The sequence below is a fragment of the Nomascus leucogenys genome, chromosome 3 (assembly GCF_006542625.1).
Source record: "Nomascus leucogenys isolate Asia chromosome 3, Asia_NLE_v1, whole genome shotgun sequence".
NCBI lineage: Eukaryota > Metazoa > Chordata > Mammalia > Primates > Hylobatidae > Nomascus > Nomascus leucogenys.
In genome coordinates this window covers 19,101,920-19,119,747 of record NC_044383.1, presented here as the reverse complement: position 1 = coordinate 19,119,747, position 17,828 = coordinate 19,101,920, and the positions used below count along the sequence as shown (strand labels likewise).

The 17,828-nt window shown below is 39.7% G+C and overlaps 1 protein-coding gene across 14 annotated transcripts in view; it reads right to left on the bottom strand.

The window, feature by feature from the left end:
• Positions 1-17,828, bottom strand: part of ABLIM1 (actin binding LIM protein 1) — a 334,526-nt gene that overhangs the window by 9,850 nt on the left and 306,848 nt on the right. For 3 of the 14 annotated variants that reach the window (XM_030806700.1, XM_004087532.3, XM_030806720.1), the window contains 2 exons: positions 7,885-7,989; positions 6,131-6,178 (listed from right to left, as the gene is read on the bottom strand). In XM_030806700.1, coding sequence (XP_030662560.1) covers positions 6,131-6,178; positions 7,885-7,989 — 153 coding nt within the window. Of the gene's footprint in view, positions 1-2,448; positions 2,596-6,130; positions 6,179-7,884; positions 7,990-17,201; positions 17,322-17,828 lie in introns of all 14 variants that reach the window. The other 11 variants (XM_030806691.1, XM_030806685.1, XM_030806717.1 and 8 more) reach the window with 5 other exon arrangements.

Sequence of the window (17,828 nt, the reverse complement as noted above, 5' to 3'; positions counted from 1 at the left end):
GACAAGGGAATCCTAACGGGCTAGTCCATCTGTGTTCAATTTGTTAGGCTGGCAAGGTCAGCAGTGGTCTTTAACACTTTTAAGTAAACAACACAAGAGAAAAAAAAATGCCTGCCACCAACTCAGCACTACTGGCTGGTTTCCCAAGAAAATGGCCCTGTGTGACAAGCCAGGTCAATGTGTAATGCAAGGAAGGCCTGAATTTAGGCCACCCTGCTCAATTAGAACTGGGTTTGCCATTGCAACTTCGTCTAAGTCCACTGGTCAGAGATCACTTTAGTAAATGGGAAGAGCATCTCCAGTTGTTATTTTGATGTCTTTGAAGTCAATTTCCTTTTTCCTTTCTTTTTTGAGACAAGGTTTCACTCTGTTGCCCAGGCTGGAGTACAGTGATGCAATCATGGCTCACTGCAGCCTCCACCTCCAGGCTCAAGCAATCCTCCCACCTCACCCACCTGGGTAGCTGCGACCACAGGTGTATGCCACCACACCCTACTGATTTTTAAATATTTTTTATAGAGACATGGTCTCACTATATTGTCCAGGCTGATCTCAAACTCCAGGGCTCAACTAATCCTCCTGCCTTGGCCTCCAAAAATGCTGGGATTACAGGCGTGAGCCACCATGCCCAGCCTCAATTTTCAAACAGAAAGAAATGCAAATTTAGCTACATACCAACAGATAGGTAAGATAGTCATTGTTTTGTGACATGTGTTTAAACCTTGTAGTTTTCTCTTTTTCTGAATATTTAGAATTTCATAATACTATCACTCTGTCTTCTACTCTTAGTAAACTCAATAAAAAGCATACTTTTCCTATTTCTTTCAAGAAATGGGTCTCTAATGTTTTCTTTTTCTCATCCTTTGAAAAATGGTCACAAAAGACTTTTATACTAATAGGTAAATAAAAAGCATTAATACAGGTACGATTTTACTTGGGAACAATATAGTAAATTGTGTACAATTTTTTAGCTTTCTGGAAAAGGGGAGCAGGGAAAGGAAAGGAGGAATCTGTCTGAATGGTTGGGAGGTTAAGATAATTATTGTTTTCCTAAATTGCTTGGATTAATCTGGCTGTGGGAGGAAACAGGAACATTTGCTAATCTAATCAAAATAAACTTTAACTAATAGTCTTAGTTTTCAGCATTTTGATTAATGGACCTGAAATTTTTCCTCCTTTTGGAATCCAAAAGAGCTTTAAACTACTTAGTGATAATAAATTCAACAACAAAAACTTAATTCTCCCTCTTTCCAAAATGTAGCTGCTTTAATGTCCCAGTAAGCAATTTACTAAACTAGCAACCTCAAGGCCTCAAGAACTTCCTGAAGGGCATGGATTGGCATAGAAAAGCTGATGATTGGTTCTTAGTCCTTACAATTATAAATGTCAGTGTGAAGTTTCTCTCTTTAGTTTACACTAATGAAAATCAATAGGCACAAGTTTGCAAGGACTAGACAAATTTCATTAACATAATGCACAGAACACTTGTGAATAATGAACTTAGGAGGTAGATTTTCCTTAAACTCTTTCTATAAACATCAATTGATTTAAAATCCACTTGTATTGCTTGTGAAAGATATTCCAAAAATAACTCGATAAAAAATAGCCCAATGAAGATTACGACATTTTGGAAAATTGAAGGCCTTATAGGTTGTCAACAGAAATGTGATAAGATCATATATTTTTAAAGCTGACTCACTAAATTTTCAGTATTAGCTTCTGGGTTTGCTAATACTTCTTTTTAGGCCAAGTGGGTTCACTACCGATAATATAGTAAAGACACAGACATAATTGGAAAGCATGAAGCAAAGAATGAAACAGCTGAAATATGACATTTTAGCACAGAATTCATGAAAATGGTAGATGTGAAATCACATAACTTCACAGAAGTAATATTTCAGAACACCCACTACTCTGCAATAGCCCTTTTGCATGATGGACAACGTGATCTCACGAGAAAAATGGAAGTGCTTCAGTGTTAAGATTGGTTGTTAAGAATTATAACTACAACCCAGAAATAGTCTAAAACAAATTTAACTGAAAGAAGTCATGCTTCTACAAACATTCGGTAAATTCACCCACTAGACTCTAATTATACACAACAATGTTCTTGCCATAAGGCTTTGACTCAACTATGTTCAACAGAGTTACTGATTCTGCAGTATTAACTCTGAGAGTCCATGCAAACCATTGGTTTTAGACCAGTTCTGGATCCCAGTGGGTTTGGTTAGAACAAGACTCTAGTGGATGTGTTTTTGTAACTTTTAAGCGTTTTGTACAACAAGTTAATACCACGTTAGTTGTTTTCACTATGCTACGTCTTGGTCTTGGTCATACTTTTCTTTAAAATCTTCATGATAGGATACATTTTCTTGCATGTTTTTAAGTATCTCATCTTGAGCTCTCCTAGCAGTTTGTCCCTTTGACTTAGCCGTGACAGTTGCATACCTACGGCAGCAAATGAGGGGGGACCAGGCCAGTGGTCGGTCTCAATCTTTGGTGTCTCGCTGGGGTCTGGTGCCTGGGCTGCTGGGAACTTGGAAAACTTGATGATATCTTCTGAGGACTTGCTCTGGGCTGCCAAGGCAGCTGCATCTAGATGGGAATCAGGGGTTGCTTAGCTACTGGTCCGTAAGACAATGGTGGTACAACCCCACTAACATAGTTTTCTTGTTCTCTGGCAAAAGTTTCAGTTCCAGAAAGTTCTGTTTATTACCATTATCCATGGCCCAGTCACTCAGAGGTACCTATTGACAAGTCAACTCATTTTCCTTACTTTACGTCAGAAGCAAAGCTTCATTCTACATGTGTTCTACATCTGAAAAACCCTATTCTAGAGTGCTGCCCAGCACTAGCTAGATGAGGCTATTTAAACAAAAAAAATTAATACAATTAAAATTCTGCTCCTCAGTTTCACTAGCCATATTTCAACTGCTCAGTAGTCACATGTGATTAGTTCCTAGAGTAATTAGTAATCTAAAATTAAAGAGCTAAGTTGAAAGCATGACGCTGTCACTTGACTGTAGTTGTTAATCATTAGAGGGTTGGCTGGCTTTGCATCTTTGGGCAAGAAGCCACAAATATGTTGGTCCAGTTCATTCTTTTATTATTTATTATTATATTATTATTATTATTATTATTAGTTGAGACAGAGTCTCACTCTGTTGTCCAGGCTGGAGTGCAGTGGCGCAATCTTGGCTCACTGCAACCTCCGTCTCCCTGGTTCAAGGGATTCTCCTGCCTCAGCCTCCCAAGTAGCTGGGATTAAAGGCATGCACCACCACCATGCCCAGCTGATTTTTGCATTTTTAGTAGAGACAGGGTTTCTCCTGGCCAGGTTGGTCTCGAACTCCTGACCTCAGGTGATCCGCCCACCACGGCCTCCCAAAGTGCTGGGATTACAGAAGTGGGCCACCACACCCTGTCTGGTCCACTTCATTCTAATCCTTATATACTAAATACATGTGTCCTTGAGTCCTAGGAGAAATGGAAATTGGAAAATCCACTTTCAGCTTGCAGGAATTTGGCATTGAAACTTATGTTTGCCCTTTCCACTCATTGTTTTGTTCAAAGGTCTGTGCACACAAGTGAGTTATCCAACTTTAAAACAACAAAAGCCAAACTAGCAGCAATATTAGTTCACAAAGTTCTTATTGGCTATGCTTAGAGGAGGAGTCACAGCTTAGAGCCCCAAATCTAACCTACAAAGATGGAGCAAAACAAACCAGGTTAAATGGACAGTCCCTGATTCTGGCTAATTTTGCAAATCGGCCAGGGATGTCACTAAATATTTCAAAATGTATTTATAATGCCTTAAATAACTTTTTTCTTCTGGGCTTACATATTTTAAAATCTGGAAATAACCTTTTGAATCTTCAGCTCTAAGTCCTCCATTTTTCGAGTAATCTTCTGGGTCTCAATTTGCTTAAATAACTCAACCAAGGTCACCCAATACAAAGGGTAGTCTTTTTTCCCTTCCTTGGAGACAGGGTCTTGCTATGTTGTGCTGGCTGGATTCTAACTCCTGCACTCAAGCAGGTCTCTCATTTCAGCCTCCCAAGTAGCTGAGACTACGGGTGTGGGCCACTGTGCCCAGTTTAGGAGGTAAAGTCTTGGCCAGGCATGAAACAGTGTTTCTCTGAATCTCTAACCTCACGAGAAAAACATTTCAGCTTGGAAAACACTACATCCGAAATCCCCTTCTTAAAGATGGATAAAACATATTAGCATATAAGAAGTTGTCAGAAGTTCTGCATTATGAAGAACAAATGTGACTTTATTTAAATCTAGCCTTTCTCAAATGCATCAGGGCACAGACACCAGTTTTGGGCATAACAACTATTTCTTTGGCATGGAATGGCTGTTTTGCAAAGAGATCCTTTGGAAAGCGCTGCTCTGGCTGGGCTATTTTTAATTAATTACAACAGACTGAAAGACTTCAGTCAAAGTAAATATTATGAAAAGAAGTCAACTAATTCCTTCCAAACAAATAATCTAACATTATCCAATCTCCTCAAATTTTAATTATTTGATTATTTTTGTTCAGAGAGGAGGACCTAAAGACAGTATTTTTTAAAGTCTCTAAGTTGACAAATCAAACTCTGAGAATTTTATTCTTAAATTAACAACAAAAGGATGACTTCAAACAGTACTTACGCATTAGAATTGGTGAAGTCAGTAGTTAAACATTCACATGTTAATGAGTGTGTGGAAAGACAATAAACCATAAAAAAAAAAACAAAAACAATGTTAACAAACTTAAAAAGCAAGCGTATGGTTTAAAACCTCAAAAAAAAAAAGAAAGATGAGAAAAAAATCATAGCTCTAGAACCATTACAATACATACATTTCTCTTTGTCTTCCTGATTTTGGTCTAAAATTTTTTTTCTTGTGCATTTTCAATGTTATTTGATTTTCACGTTGTCCTAACTCTTCTTTCTTTTTTTTTTTTTTTTTTTTTGGCAACAGAGTCTCGTTCTGTGGCCCAGACTGGAGTGCAGTGGTGTGATCTCAGCTCACTGCAATCTCTGCCTCCTGAATTCAAGTGATTCTCCTGCATCAGCCTCCCATGTGGCTGAGATTACAGGTGTGCACCACCACACCCAGCTAATTTTTTTTTGTATTTTTAATAGAGGAGACAGGGTTTCACCATGTTGGTTAGGCTGGTCTCAAACTCCTGACCTCAAATGATCCACCCACCTCAGCCTCCCACAGTGCTGGGATTATAGGCATGAGTCACTGCACCTGGCCTCATGTTCGCCTAATTCTTAAGGACTCGTGAACGTCAGCTGGATTCTAAAGGCAGCCTTCAAATTTCCAGGCACAATCTGTGTAGAATTTTCTGAAATCGCCTGAAGACCAGCTTTGGATATCTTTTCACAAAGATTTATGGTCGATATATCTACAGAGACTTAATAATGGTGGAGGAAAATGTGATTTATGTAAAGTCATGTGAGTTCCTGAGTTAAAAAAAGGAAAACAGAATTACACATCCACGTTAGTGATTCTTAGTTTGCAGGAAGTTCAGAGACAAACTGATCTAACTAACTGGTTTTTACAGAAGAGAAAACTGAAGCACAGAGAAACGACGTCACAGAGCCATTTAGGGAGAAAGTGGGACCAGAGCCTTGACCTCTGTGTTAGCCTGTATCCTGTCCACTCCACTGTGCAGACATCTTCATGCCCAATAAGAAACTGGAGACCTGGTCAGCCAAGTTATGTAGGCTCAGTCAAATTAGTTTTTCAGGTGGCTGGTTTTTCACTAGTTTAAATTAGTTTCATCAAAATTATTTTAAAGAGTGACTATATTTGATGGCAAAAAGAAAAAAGTCTTGCTAGGATGTTTGTGAGTTGCTCTGTGACCAGTACTTTCCCCTCTCTAGGAATGGAATGATACATGTTTGATGGGCTCAGAAACAGGTTAGAAGCTTTCTAATCAAGCTAAGTGCTCTCCATCCAGGAAAATCAATTTTACAATATTTACATCTTAGTAGACCAGAAAGGCATAATATGCTGGATGCCCCAGTTTTACTCTCAAAAGCAGCAGCAGGAAAAGCCTTTCAGAGGACAGCAAGGAGAAGTTCAGCTGACTTTGCTATTTAAAAGCTACGTGGAGGAAAGTGGGTTTTACCATGCTGTTTGTAGATGGGTGGTTTTCGGTAAATGTTGATTCCTTGATCTGTGGAAATGAAAAGCAAAGATGTGTGATTATGGGAACCAGTTCAGCGATGGGAAAAACAGATCAACCAAGGGGCAAATCAAACCGAAGATCTTGAACAAAAATAACCCAGAAGGTTAATTTCTGTATTACAAAGATGGAGTTTATTGGAAGAAAAATTATAGAAATGAGTGGCTTACTATAGACAAGTGTTATGGAAGCCTTTGTAGTACATCTTAGTAATATAAAGATGTGATTAACTCATGAGCCATTTATTTCAAATGCACACTTCATTGAAAGTGGGATTGAAACAGGAAGAAATGCAAGCAGTGGAGGTACTCTTACGGTGAGAAAGACATAACCAGTTTGGGGAAAATGCCCAAATTGCTATTGTCTAGAAATTGAGCCCCCAGTAGATACCAGTGGCTCAATTTACTTTTCAACTAATGAGTGGAACAGTGGAAAGCAATGTAGAAAAATCAAAAGTTTTTTTAAAAAAACATAGAAACTTTTTATGTGCAAGGCTAGCCTGGTGTGCTGATGGGATGTTCAACAAATCCTAATTTATACAGGCCAAATTTTTTTTAAAAAGAATGAATGAATGAAAAAGAAAAGAGATGCTAAACACTATTTATATATTTATACAAGACCCCATTGGATTATGGAACCATTTTGCTTTAACTATAAATACTCAGGAAATTTCAAAAGGTTTCTGTTTCCCCAGAACCGTGGGCACAGTTTTTTGGTGGGGCATTTTTATCTGAAAAATCCCAAATATAGAACATTAATTTTCAAGATTCAATTACACTTTTTTAGAAAGGACAGTCCCAACTAAGTGATATAAATCTCAGTGAACTTTCCCCTGTTTTATTAGGTAAGTTTAGAAGCAAAAGAAAAAAATGATTATAGATTCTAAATATGTACACTCACATTAACATAGTGGGTAATTTATTAAACTACTTTCAGTAGCTAAACCAAGCAAAAAACAATATACTGCTGGTAGAAATATAATATTATTACCTCTGATGGCTAATCCTGTCCTTACAAAGTGAGCTGATTCTAAACATTAAGATATTATATTAATGGGCTCTGATCATTTCAGTTTCTGATGTCAAATTACTATTTGTATGATGACAGCAAATGCTTGTGACTACTAGAGCAAAGCTTGCAGCACCAAGCCTAAATTGCAAGATATCTTCATGGGCTATGGAGGTGGCTAGTCTGTTATGCGCTGCAGAAAGACCAACCAGTTCACCTAATTCTACATCTCTCTGAAAAGTCCTTGGAGAAAGTCTCCACGTTAGAGAAAAACAGGAAACACAAAAGTATTCTCTCAGGTGATACTGTGGTTCAGTCTTTAGGATGAGGAGATAACTAGACTGCCATTGCCATAATTAGTCAACGACAGCAAACCACAGAAAGATATCTCAGAAGGCAATGATAAAAAGGTACAATTAAAATTTTAGTAAAAAACAAAACAACCCAACTGCTTTTACCCATCACCCACACTCTTCAAAAATTATTTTAGAAAACATAAATCTTCAACATAATCCTGGCATTTAACACATAAAACTTTTGAAAGGCCCCCTAGGTCAGATCCTGCAATTTAGGGTTTGTTAACAGTGCATCCCAATTAAAAGAGCATGAGAGATGAGACGAGACGAGGTTACAAGGCTACATTCTACACTGTGACAGGACACCAAGACACAGACTGTGTCAGCTCCTACCTGGAACATGGAAATGTTTAGGGGCCTGAGCGTAAGTTGGAGTTAGAGGGCGGCTGTCTGGCCGGTAAGGGAGAGGGGAGTTCCGGCCGCTGGACGGCTCATTGCCTCCAATGAGAAGAATGGAAAAAACAAAATGAGAGAAGGGAGAGAGAAACAAAGAAAACAAAGCAAGTGTAATAAAAATTCAAAACAACAGACTGGAAGGAGGTTCATCAAAAAGGAGAAACAAAAGAAACAAACTCAATTTATCAACTTGACTTGCAAAGGTGATATCAGGTTTAGTTTTCCGTTACAGAGATTTGAACTCAGGTGGAGCTGGGTTAGAAGCAGCTAGCGGTCAGGTGCGTCATTCCAATGGCATGCATTGAAAACTGTGAGCTCGCAGCAAACTGATTAGATGGAGGGGACATTGGGAGCGATGGAAAGCTGCTTGCTCATGATTCAGGATCCGTTGTCAGGTGGTTAAATCCCAAGCGTGTAAAGGAGCGGGCTAGGCAAACCCAAATACAAATCACTCTCAAGCATGATGGCAGCAGCTGGCAATTAGCAGAGGTTTCTCCGATCTGAAGGTTAAGTCTTGGAACCTGTGTGGTCACCAAGTCCTTCCCCTTAGGAATACAAACTGCCTTCAATTGCAGCGGCTGTTTCTGTTTTCTTCACTTTGAAATATATAAGAGTCAGACTCGTGTCAGCCAGGTATTTTGTGACCGTTTACACTTCTCCCCATCTTTCACTTCAAAGATGAGGCTCCACCCAGGCCAATGATTCAATCACTGAAACATTTATTGAACACCTACTATGGCTGGGCACTGAGTACTACTGAGGACAAATAGATGAATGAGCTATAGTCTCTGCCCTCAAGAGACTTAGGGGCTATCTAAGGAGACAGACTTAAATACCATATAATGACATGTAATTGTTTACTCTGAGGTATGAGAAAAATGCTATGAGACTCAGATGAAGGTGCCACCAATTCTTCAAGCTAGGTTTGAGCTGGGCATCAAAGAGTAAGCTCACCCGGTGAGAGGGTAGGTGAATGGGAGGGTGGGAAGCCCATATTCCAGAGGGCTGGAATGTCATGAGAAAGGAGGGTGTGGAAGGGTGCAGACTGGAGGAGCAACAGGACTGGCCACCTTGTCTGGAAGGCATGGTGCTCTTGGAGGAGAGAAGAGGGACCAGGCCAGAAAAGAGAGCAAAGGGGTGGCTGCAAAAGCTTTAAGTGCCACCATAGCCACCATCACTCCCTTCTGACCAGGAGAATGGCCAGGATGAACTAATTCAGCTTGTGCAAAATTAGAAAGAGATTTGTAACTGGCCTAAATTGTCCTCCTACCCTATGTCTGGGCAAACATCTTGTCTCAAGAAGACACCAGAAGATGTAGGACTATTAAAGCTCAATAAATTAGTAGTGGTAATTACTTTTACTGTTGAGTTGTAAGAGCTGTTTATATATTCTGGATACAAGTCTCTTATCAGAAATAATATGAATTTGCAAATATTTTCTCCCAGTCTGTAGGTTGTCTTTTCACTTTTTTGGTGGAATTCTTTGAAGCACAAAAGTTTAAAATTTTTGATAAAGTCCAATTTATTTATTAACATTAATAATTTTAAATAAATCATAGATCATCAGAAAACAGAGCTCTGGCCAGTTGCTTCAGGTCAAATTTTTCTAAATCTATCCAGTCAAGTGTGAAAGATGTCAATTGTTACAGTTTGAATATACATTTAGGAGAATTTTAATGTCTCAGCATCTACATTTTTAAGTAACCAGAGTACAGATCTATACTAAATGGGCAGTTAAGATATTCCAAATATGAGATCTGTGTCTATTACTGAGTCAAATTTAGATTTCTGGCTTTTGGTTATTGGTGTTCTGAAACTTTTGTCTTTTCTTCTCAAGAGTTGGTTTAGCATCCAGCCCCAAATATGTTATCACGTTGACTTTATTATTTAAGTCATATATTAGTTCCTAAAAATTATGAAATATCATCCCAAACTATTGATCTATTAAAAAGCTAATTTATAAAAATGTTATCTCATTTATCCCTCTCCTAAAGAGAAGTAATAGTTCATATCGGGAAAAAATGAGTATAAAAAACACAGAGGAAAACAGGGGAAGGAAGATTATGATTTGCATTTACAAGGAAATAGTGTTTTAAACCTGTTGCTGAATTAAAACACGGTCTCATTTATCATCATCAGTGCTCAGTGTATCGCCTGGCCAGGAGTAAGTGCTTAATAAATGTCTGTGAATGAATGATTGAAGGAGGCCAATTAATTACCTCCACAGCTATTTATTGGCCTAATTTAGCAAGCACCATGGCAAGATTCACCATCAATTTTCTCCAAATTAAAGGAAGGCAGATGCTAGTGCAATAAGTCCTCACTTAATATCAATACATTATTGGAAACTGCAACTTTAAGCAAAACGACATATAGCAGGTTCTTGAAGAATGTCGTTTATTTCAACCTAATTTCATCACAACATTGATGAGGGGAAAAACTAGTTTTTTTAATATTTCAATTCACTTAAATCACAGTTTCCAAGAACCTATTGATGATGATAAGTAGAGACCTACTGTATACAGCACTGGGTTCACAACAACACCCCTTTCATAACTTTCCCATTACAGCTAATCCTTGACAACTCCAACTTAATTGTTTCACTGAAGAAAAATGATTTAATCCTATGAACATTAGAAATTAACAAGAGTAATTCATAACTGAAAAACAGAATCATTCTTATAGTCTTTTCTCGAAAGAAGGTATAACGGGTCTCAACTTTTGCTACTGCTTCTGAACCACACTGCTGCGTGCTTTTGTTCTTTCATGTAGACCCCCACTGTCCTTGTAGAAAATCAGATGTTTCCAGGAAAGTTCTCATAGGTTTTGGTTATAAAACGCAATCAAATGAATCCCCATTAAATCAGTTTTTATCATTATTAGCCAGTGTCACGCACACACAAAAATATCTGCATATGCAGGACACAAACTTTAAGGTTATTAGAATTAGACATTTGTCCAGGGATTAAAATATTTCTATCAACAAGACCCTGTGTTGGCCAGTGCCTGTAGAAGCCCCTCACTTCTTGAATATGGTCAAAGCCTCTCAGAGGTTATGGAGTAGCTGTCTGAATTCCCAAGGAGTGGATTCTGGCTGAATGCTGTCACCAGTTGGGTTTGGTTCTATATTAGGCTGGATGTCTTCAGCAAACATTCACCTCTCTAGTTGTTTAAAAAAAAACAACAACACTACTTTGTTCAAATTTTGTAAGTAGATTTAACTATAATCATTTAAAACTTCCCACAAAGCATTTTTAAAAATCAAGTAAAGAGAGACCCAGTGACACACCCATCTCAGCAATTCTGCAGAGTGTGCTTTTCACATATCATAACCACTCATTGGGAAATAAGTTCTTGGAATAGGTAATGTTGCTAGGTACCAAATTCTTAGCCCTTGAAATACCAAAGGCATGACAAATATTGGGCATTTTTAAAAGAAAAAGGAAAATTCTCAAGAAGAGGCCTCTTTCCCTTTTCTAAATTAAACACCTTATCTTTATTTATTGTTAATTTTTTTTTTTTTTGAGACAGAGTCTTGCTCTGTTGCCCAAGCTATAGTGCAGTGGTGCAATCTCGGCTCATTGCAACCTTCACCTCCCAGGTTCAAGGGATTCTCCTGCCTCAGCCTCCCAAGTAGCTGGGATTACAGATGTGTGCCACCACATCCAGCTAATTTTTGTATTTTTAATAGAGACGGGGTTTCATCATGTTGGCCAGGCTGATCTCAAACTCCTGACCTCAAGTGATCTGCCCGCCTTGGCCTCCCAAAATGCTGGGATTACAGGCATGAGCCACTGCACCTGGCCAATACCCTATTTAAATGATATAACTTTGAACCCAACCCTGGCAGGAAATAACTGATGGGGGCCCTAAGAGGTCATCTGTGCATAGTTCCTTACTTAGACAAAGTAATGTGTGACACACCAGATGAAATATCACATTTGGAAGATATCATTATTATCATCATCATCGTTGTTATCATCTATCAACCCAGAATAAGATACTGTTTAAAAATAATAGGCCGGGCATGATGGCTTATGCCTGAAATCCCAGCACTTTGGGAGGCTGAGGCGGGTGAATTACTTGAGGTCAGGAGTTTGAGATCAGCCTGGCCAACTTGGTGAAACCCTGTCTCTTCTAAAAATACAGAAATTAGCCGGGCGTTGGTGGCAGGCACCTGTAATCCCAGCTACTCAGGAGGCTATGGCAGGAGAATTGCTTGAATCCGGGAGGTGGAGATTGCAGTGAGCCGAAATCGCCCCACTACACTCCAGCTGGGGCGACAAAGTGAGATTCTGTTTCAAAACAAAAAACAAAACTACTCTGTGTGTGTGTGTGTGTGTGTGTGTGTGCGCGCACGCGCGCATAATACAATGTATATATATATATCACGCTCATAGCTATTTTGTTCCTTTAAGTCCTCAGATTGGGCCACCCTAAGTTGTTAGTGTTCTTATCTATTGTAGTGACAAGCTACTATATTTCTATTTATGTTTCTATTTCTTGGCCTTCATTTTTACCTCCTTTCCTGTTAGCCTAGTAAACCAATTTTTTAGACCTCAGGGGAGCATTCACTTACAGGACTCCCACCGTACTTAACAAATTTAAATGCCTGTCTCCACTTTCATTCTTCTTTTTGGCACCATGAGAGCCCGAGTGACTAATTCTAAGACAAGTGAATAGAAATGGGGGTGTGCAATTCTGCTGTGGGGACCTGTTGGAGCACTGCCTAGCTTTCTGGACTCAGAGTGCTTACATCCCCAAATATAAATGAACATCTTGAGGGGAACCTTAAGATAAGGTGGCGGCATCCAGAATTTTGTGACAGTTTTAAGATTGCCGGTTCTTGTCTAAAGTGTCAATAAGAGTTATGGTTTCCTTCAGCAAGTGTCAAATATATATTTACATCATGGCAACTCATATTTATAGCAAAAGAGGAAAGATTCCTTTCAAAGAAACTTAATATATGTAGCCCTCCTGCTCAGAAATCCAATTTATACTTCATGGACACAGAATGTCATGTCTAGCAGTATTTCAAAGGGGAAGGAAGAGAAACTTAGCAGACACTTCACAAACGAAGCCCGAAACAAAGTGAAAATGGTTTTTCCAAATCTCTAGGCATAAGGTTGTCCAAATGGCCCAAAGATATACTAAGATAGAATGAGGCTACAAGGAAGTTTGGAGGACAGAAATAAAAATACACCCAACCAACAATGGATGTTATGGAAAATGAATGGGGAAGCCAGTGAAGGAGAGAAACAGTCTGTGCCGTGCATCTCAGCTTTACAACCATGCAGGCGTACTCAGCTTAGTGAGCCCCTGGCCTGGGTCACATGCTGCAGAAACAAGGACCAGGAAGTGGACTTGGGCAATGGAAGGCTGGGCTTCTGGCTGCCAGAGTGGCAAAGGGCGCCCCCTGCCTCTGAGATGGACATCCTACCTTAGGGCAAGCTCCCAGCTCACATCCATTAAGAACAAAACAAACAAACAAAGCTCCCTCAAGTTCCAAGACAAGCTCCAAGATAAAAGTCAATGAAGGGCCACAAAAAACCCTGGAAGACATTGACTTATCTCAAAGATATCTTGGATGTGTTATCAATGGCCATAGATTCCCCCCATTCTGAAATTTCTAAGTGCTGGAGAGGTCTTCCATGTAAATGGATGCATGTTTTTCAAAATAACTAAGACGTAATTCCTTGGAGAATTGACATTTAGCCAAATACACTAGGCTTTTAAAGCAATATCTTTAATGTACAAAATCTCCACCACATATCTTTTTTTTTTTTTTACACTGCTCCCTGTGGAGCAGGACTGCCCAATAGGCAGTGTGCCCAAAGCAGCCAATGATTTATCTTTAAGCTTGGCAAAAAGCTCATATGATTGAAAAACTAAGTATGTACTGTTATGTACATTACACTTTGCATCTGAAGCATAAAGACTATTTCATATGAACAAACTATAGGCACACATCTAGTAAAAAGAAAAGGGGAGAGAGACTATTAGATGTTTTTAAGTTCAGGGTCACTAATTCCTTTTGGCCTAATGCTTTTTATCATTTAAATCCAGAATATCTGATGGTGCCAAACACTTCAAATGCAGACTGAAAACAGAAAAGAAGGTATATCTACATTTTTAATAAAGCACCATATAGGAACACAAGGGTGCTATAATTTTTATAACCATTTAATATTTCTATGGAAAAGTAAATATTTCTTAATTTTGTGATCTAAATGACTGAGGATCATTCTTGGTCTAAGAGTCAATAAGAATGCAATTTTCTGGCTAAAAGGGATGAAAAATAAAAGTGTGCTTTAAAAATTATCTTCACGCGTATTTATACTGAAATGCATGGCCCTCATATGAAGGAGCATTCCTGGGGAGGAGGGGGCCTGGGTCTAGTCCAGGCACTGCCACGTCCTAGTGGCGAGCCCCTGGACAGTTACTTAGTCAGGGCCTCTGTACTTGGTCTCCTCACCGAGCGCATTTCCCAAGAATGCTGTGAAAAGCAAACAGAATGATGGCATCAAAAATGATTTAAGGTCCGGCATGGTGGCTCACGCCTGTAATCCCAGCACTTTGGGAGGCTAAGGCGGCCAGATCACTTGAGGTCAAGAGTTTGAGACCAGCCTGGTCAACACGGTGAAACCCCGTGTCTACTAAAAATACAAAAATTAGCCAGGCGTGGTGGCGCATGCCTGTAATCCCAGCTACTCGGGAGGCTGAGGCAGAAGAATCGCTTGAAGCCGGGAGGTGGGGGCTGCAGTGAGCTGATATCGTACCACTGCACACCAGCCTGGGCAACACAGTGAGACTCTGTCTCCAAAAAAAAAAACCAAAAAAAAAAGCAATTTAAGAGCACCACGCTGACCAAGGTGGGTGTGCCCCACACCGAGACACTTCACCTTGTGATGTAGGAATGTCATTGTTCCTGATTTATAGAGGAGTCAAGTGACACTCAACAGGATAAATAAGCAACCCAAGGTGACACAGCTAGTAAGTGACAGAGATCATATCTGAACCCAGATTCCAATGCCCATGGGCTTTTCAACTCTCCACATGGCTACTCATGGACACCAGGTAGTGTTAGTCATTGACCAGTTATGGACACTTTGTGCTGTGTTATTTGTACAAACTGTGTAACTTTATAGGGCCTGTGACACTTTTCTTTCTACAAAAAGTATCTCTCTACAAGTTGAAATATATAATAGCCAAGTGAGGAAGTTTACATTTTAGTGAATCAATAATGTATTTTTTCTTAAATATCAGAAATAACCAAAATCTTTTTTTATTTCGTTTGTTTTTTTTTGAGACAGGGTTTTGCCCTGTCACCTAGGCTGGAGTGCAGTGGCTCGATCTTGGCTCACTGCAACCTCCACCTCCTGGGCTCAAGCAATCCTCCTGCTTCAGCCTCTGAGTACCTGGGACCACAAGCACCACCAGGCCCGGCTAATTTTTTTTTGTATTTTTGGTAGAGACGGGGTTTCGCCATGTTGTCCAAGCTGGTCTTGAACTCCTGGCCTCAAGCAATCTGCCCACCTCAGCAGAAATAACCAAAATCTTAATTTGGCTAATGGCTGCTATATTAAAGTCTCTTTAAAATACACAAGTGAAGGGTATTTTTTTTTTTAAGAAAAAAAAGCAGCATAATTTCTTTATGATTTTATAAACATTCTCTAAAGTATAATCTTGACATTTTATAAATAAAAATTTTCCCGCAAAATACTAATTAGCACTTATAATTTAAAATACTCTGTCGGCTGAGCATGATAGCTCATGCCTATAATCCCAGCACGTTAGGAGGTCAAGGCGGGTGGATCACTTGAGGCCAGGAGTTTGAGACCAGCCTGGCCAACATAGTGAAACCGTCTCTACCAGAAATACAAAAATTAGCTGGGTGTGGTGGTGCACATCTGTAATCCCAGCTACTCAGGAAGCTGAGGCATAAGAATCGCTTGAGCCTGGGAGGTGGAGGTTGCAGTGAGCCAAGTTTGCACCATTGTACTCCAGCCTGGGTGACAGAGCAAGACTCTGTGTCAAAAAAAATAAAAAATAAAAAATAAAATAAAGTAAAATAATCTGTCAAGAGTTTTAGAGAGTGTTGCACCTATCAAAAAATTTGCTAATGGCAAATGGCACGTGTACCTTAACTCCAGGCATGTGTGTCTTTGATAAGCATGATTGCCTCAATAAGCAATATTATTTTCAAAACATAGAGAATGCTGAAATTAGCAAATTTATAAAATCACTGCATACTGATAAGTACAGTACATGTACCTTTTAGGATTCAGCCGCTCAACAACCAAGTGAGCACGAAGAAAAAGCTTGGGTAGACTGACAACGAAAATTCAGTAAACCAGAACAAGCTCCTCAATGGAAGCATCAGGGATATGGCACGTGGCGCAGCACATGGTTAAGAGTCCTTTAGGACTGTTTTAAGACCTGTGATAACATCTGTGCTTGCCTTCTCCTCCCTCCTTCAGCTATTATTGTTGGTTAATTTGGTTCAAATCAAGTTTGCACCATTCTGGGAACTCCTACTTAATTTTAAATTATGACCCCTTCGTAGCCTCTTCAGGGTTCTCGGCTCCCCCAGTGTGGAGAGTCCCAACTGAGGACGGCTGCAGAAGCATTGCCGACAATGATGAAAAAGAAAGGATGGGGCAGAAATGTGAGGCAGGAACAGAGCACAGAAGGCAAAGCCTCTCTTCTGCATCATGTGGGAGTTAGGACAAATCAAAAGACAACTGCTCTGAGAGTCGGCTCAAAGAGAAACACTGATGTTGCCATAGATCTTTTAATGCTGCCCAAACATGTTAATACGGTTATAGTTTATCACTGGTAAGACAACTTTTGGATATCTGTTACTAAACACTATTGTGTTTTGCTGAGACATGTTGCATATTGAACCCAGGAAAATATTCCAATTATATATATTATATTTTGTTTCGGTACATCCAAAAACAAAATAATAATATATATACATATTTTCTTTTTTCAAAGTAGTGGATAATCTTATGGTCTTAAACATACTTCCTGCTTCTTCACCTAGAGCCCTTAGAAGTGACATATTTCTCCCAGTGAGAGATGCTATGCCCATTCTAAGACAACTGTTGGGTATAGTCATGACACACGCAGGCATGCTGAGAGCTCAAAAGCTCGGCACTAACTCTTGGAGATACACCTTATTAGCCTTCCCAGGGTGCTAATAAATCTCCACTATGCAGGGTGCTGCCTGGAGAAACCTGCCTCCTTACCTTTGATATGGGGAATGAAGTGGTGTCGGAAAGGGGGGTTGGGGCGGGAGTCGCTGTGGGTGGGGCTGAGGCTGCTGGTGCGCAGGTACGACAACCTCTGCACACCAGGAGACAAAAGCTCTGTGCAGCAAGGAGTCAGGGGCAGGGCACGGTGGAAACAGAAAAGAAGAACAGAAATTAACACAGGAGCAGGGAAAGTGCCATCGTTCCAAGGGAAAACAAAATAAAGAACGTTAATCAGGAGGCTGAAAAGGGAGGAAGGAGAAAGGGTTAAGAATGCACCTGCTAAGGCTGAGGCAAAGTGGGGGAGAGTTTCCAAAGAGGTTCAGGTGGGTACAGAGTCACTCTCTGAGAATAAATGGCTTTGGTGAGAAGAAATGGTCACCCGCATGGTCTCTGTTCAGCCAGTAGCAGGCACGTCATTTAGACTCAACAACAGCTGTTTTTAAAAAGCACCTGACAAAACAGAACCCTCTGAAATGCTTATTAAAAAAATGACAATCATTGTATTTATATGTAAGGGTCAGGTTTTTTTTTTCTTAAGCAAACTTATCCCACTATAAGTTTAATTTTATTTTGTCTACAAAGAAGGAAAACCTGTTTGTGTTCCCTGTGTGGCAAAGAGGC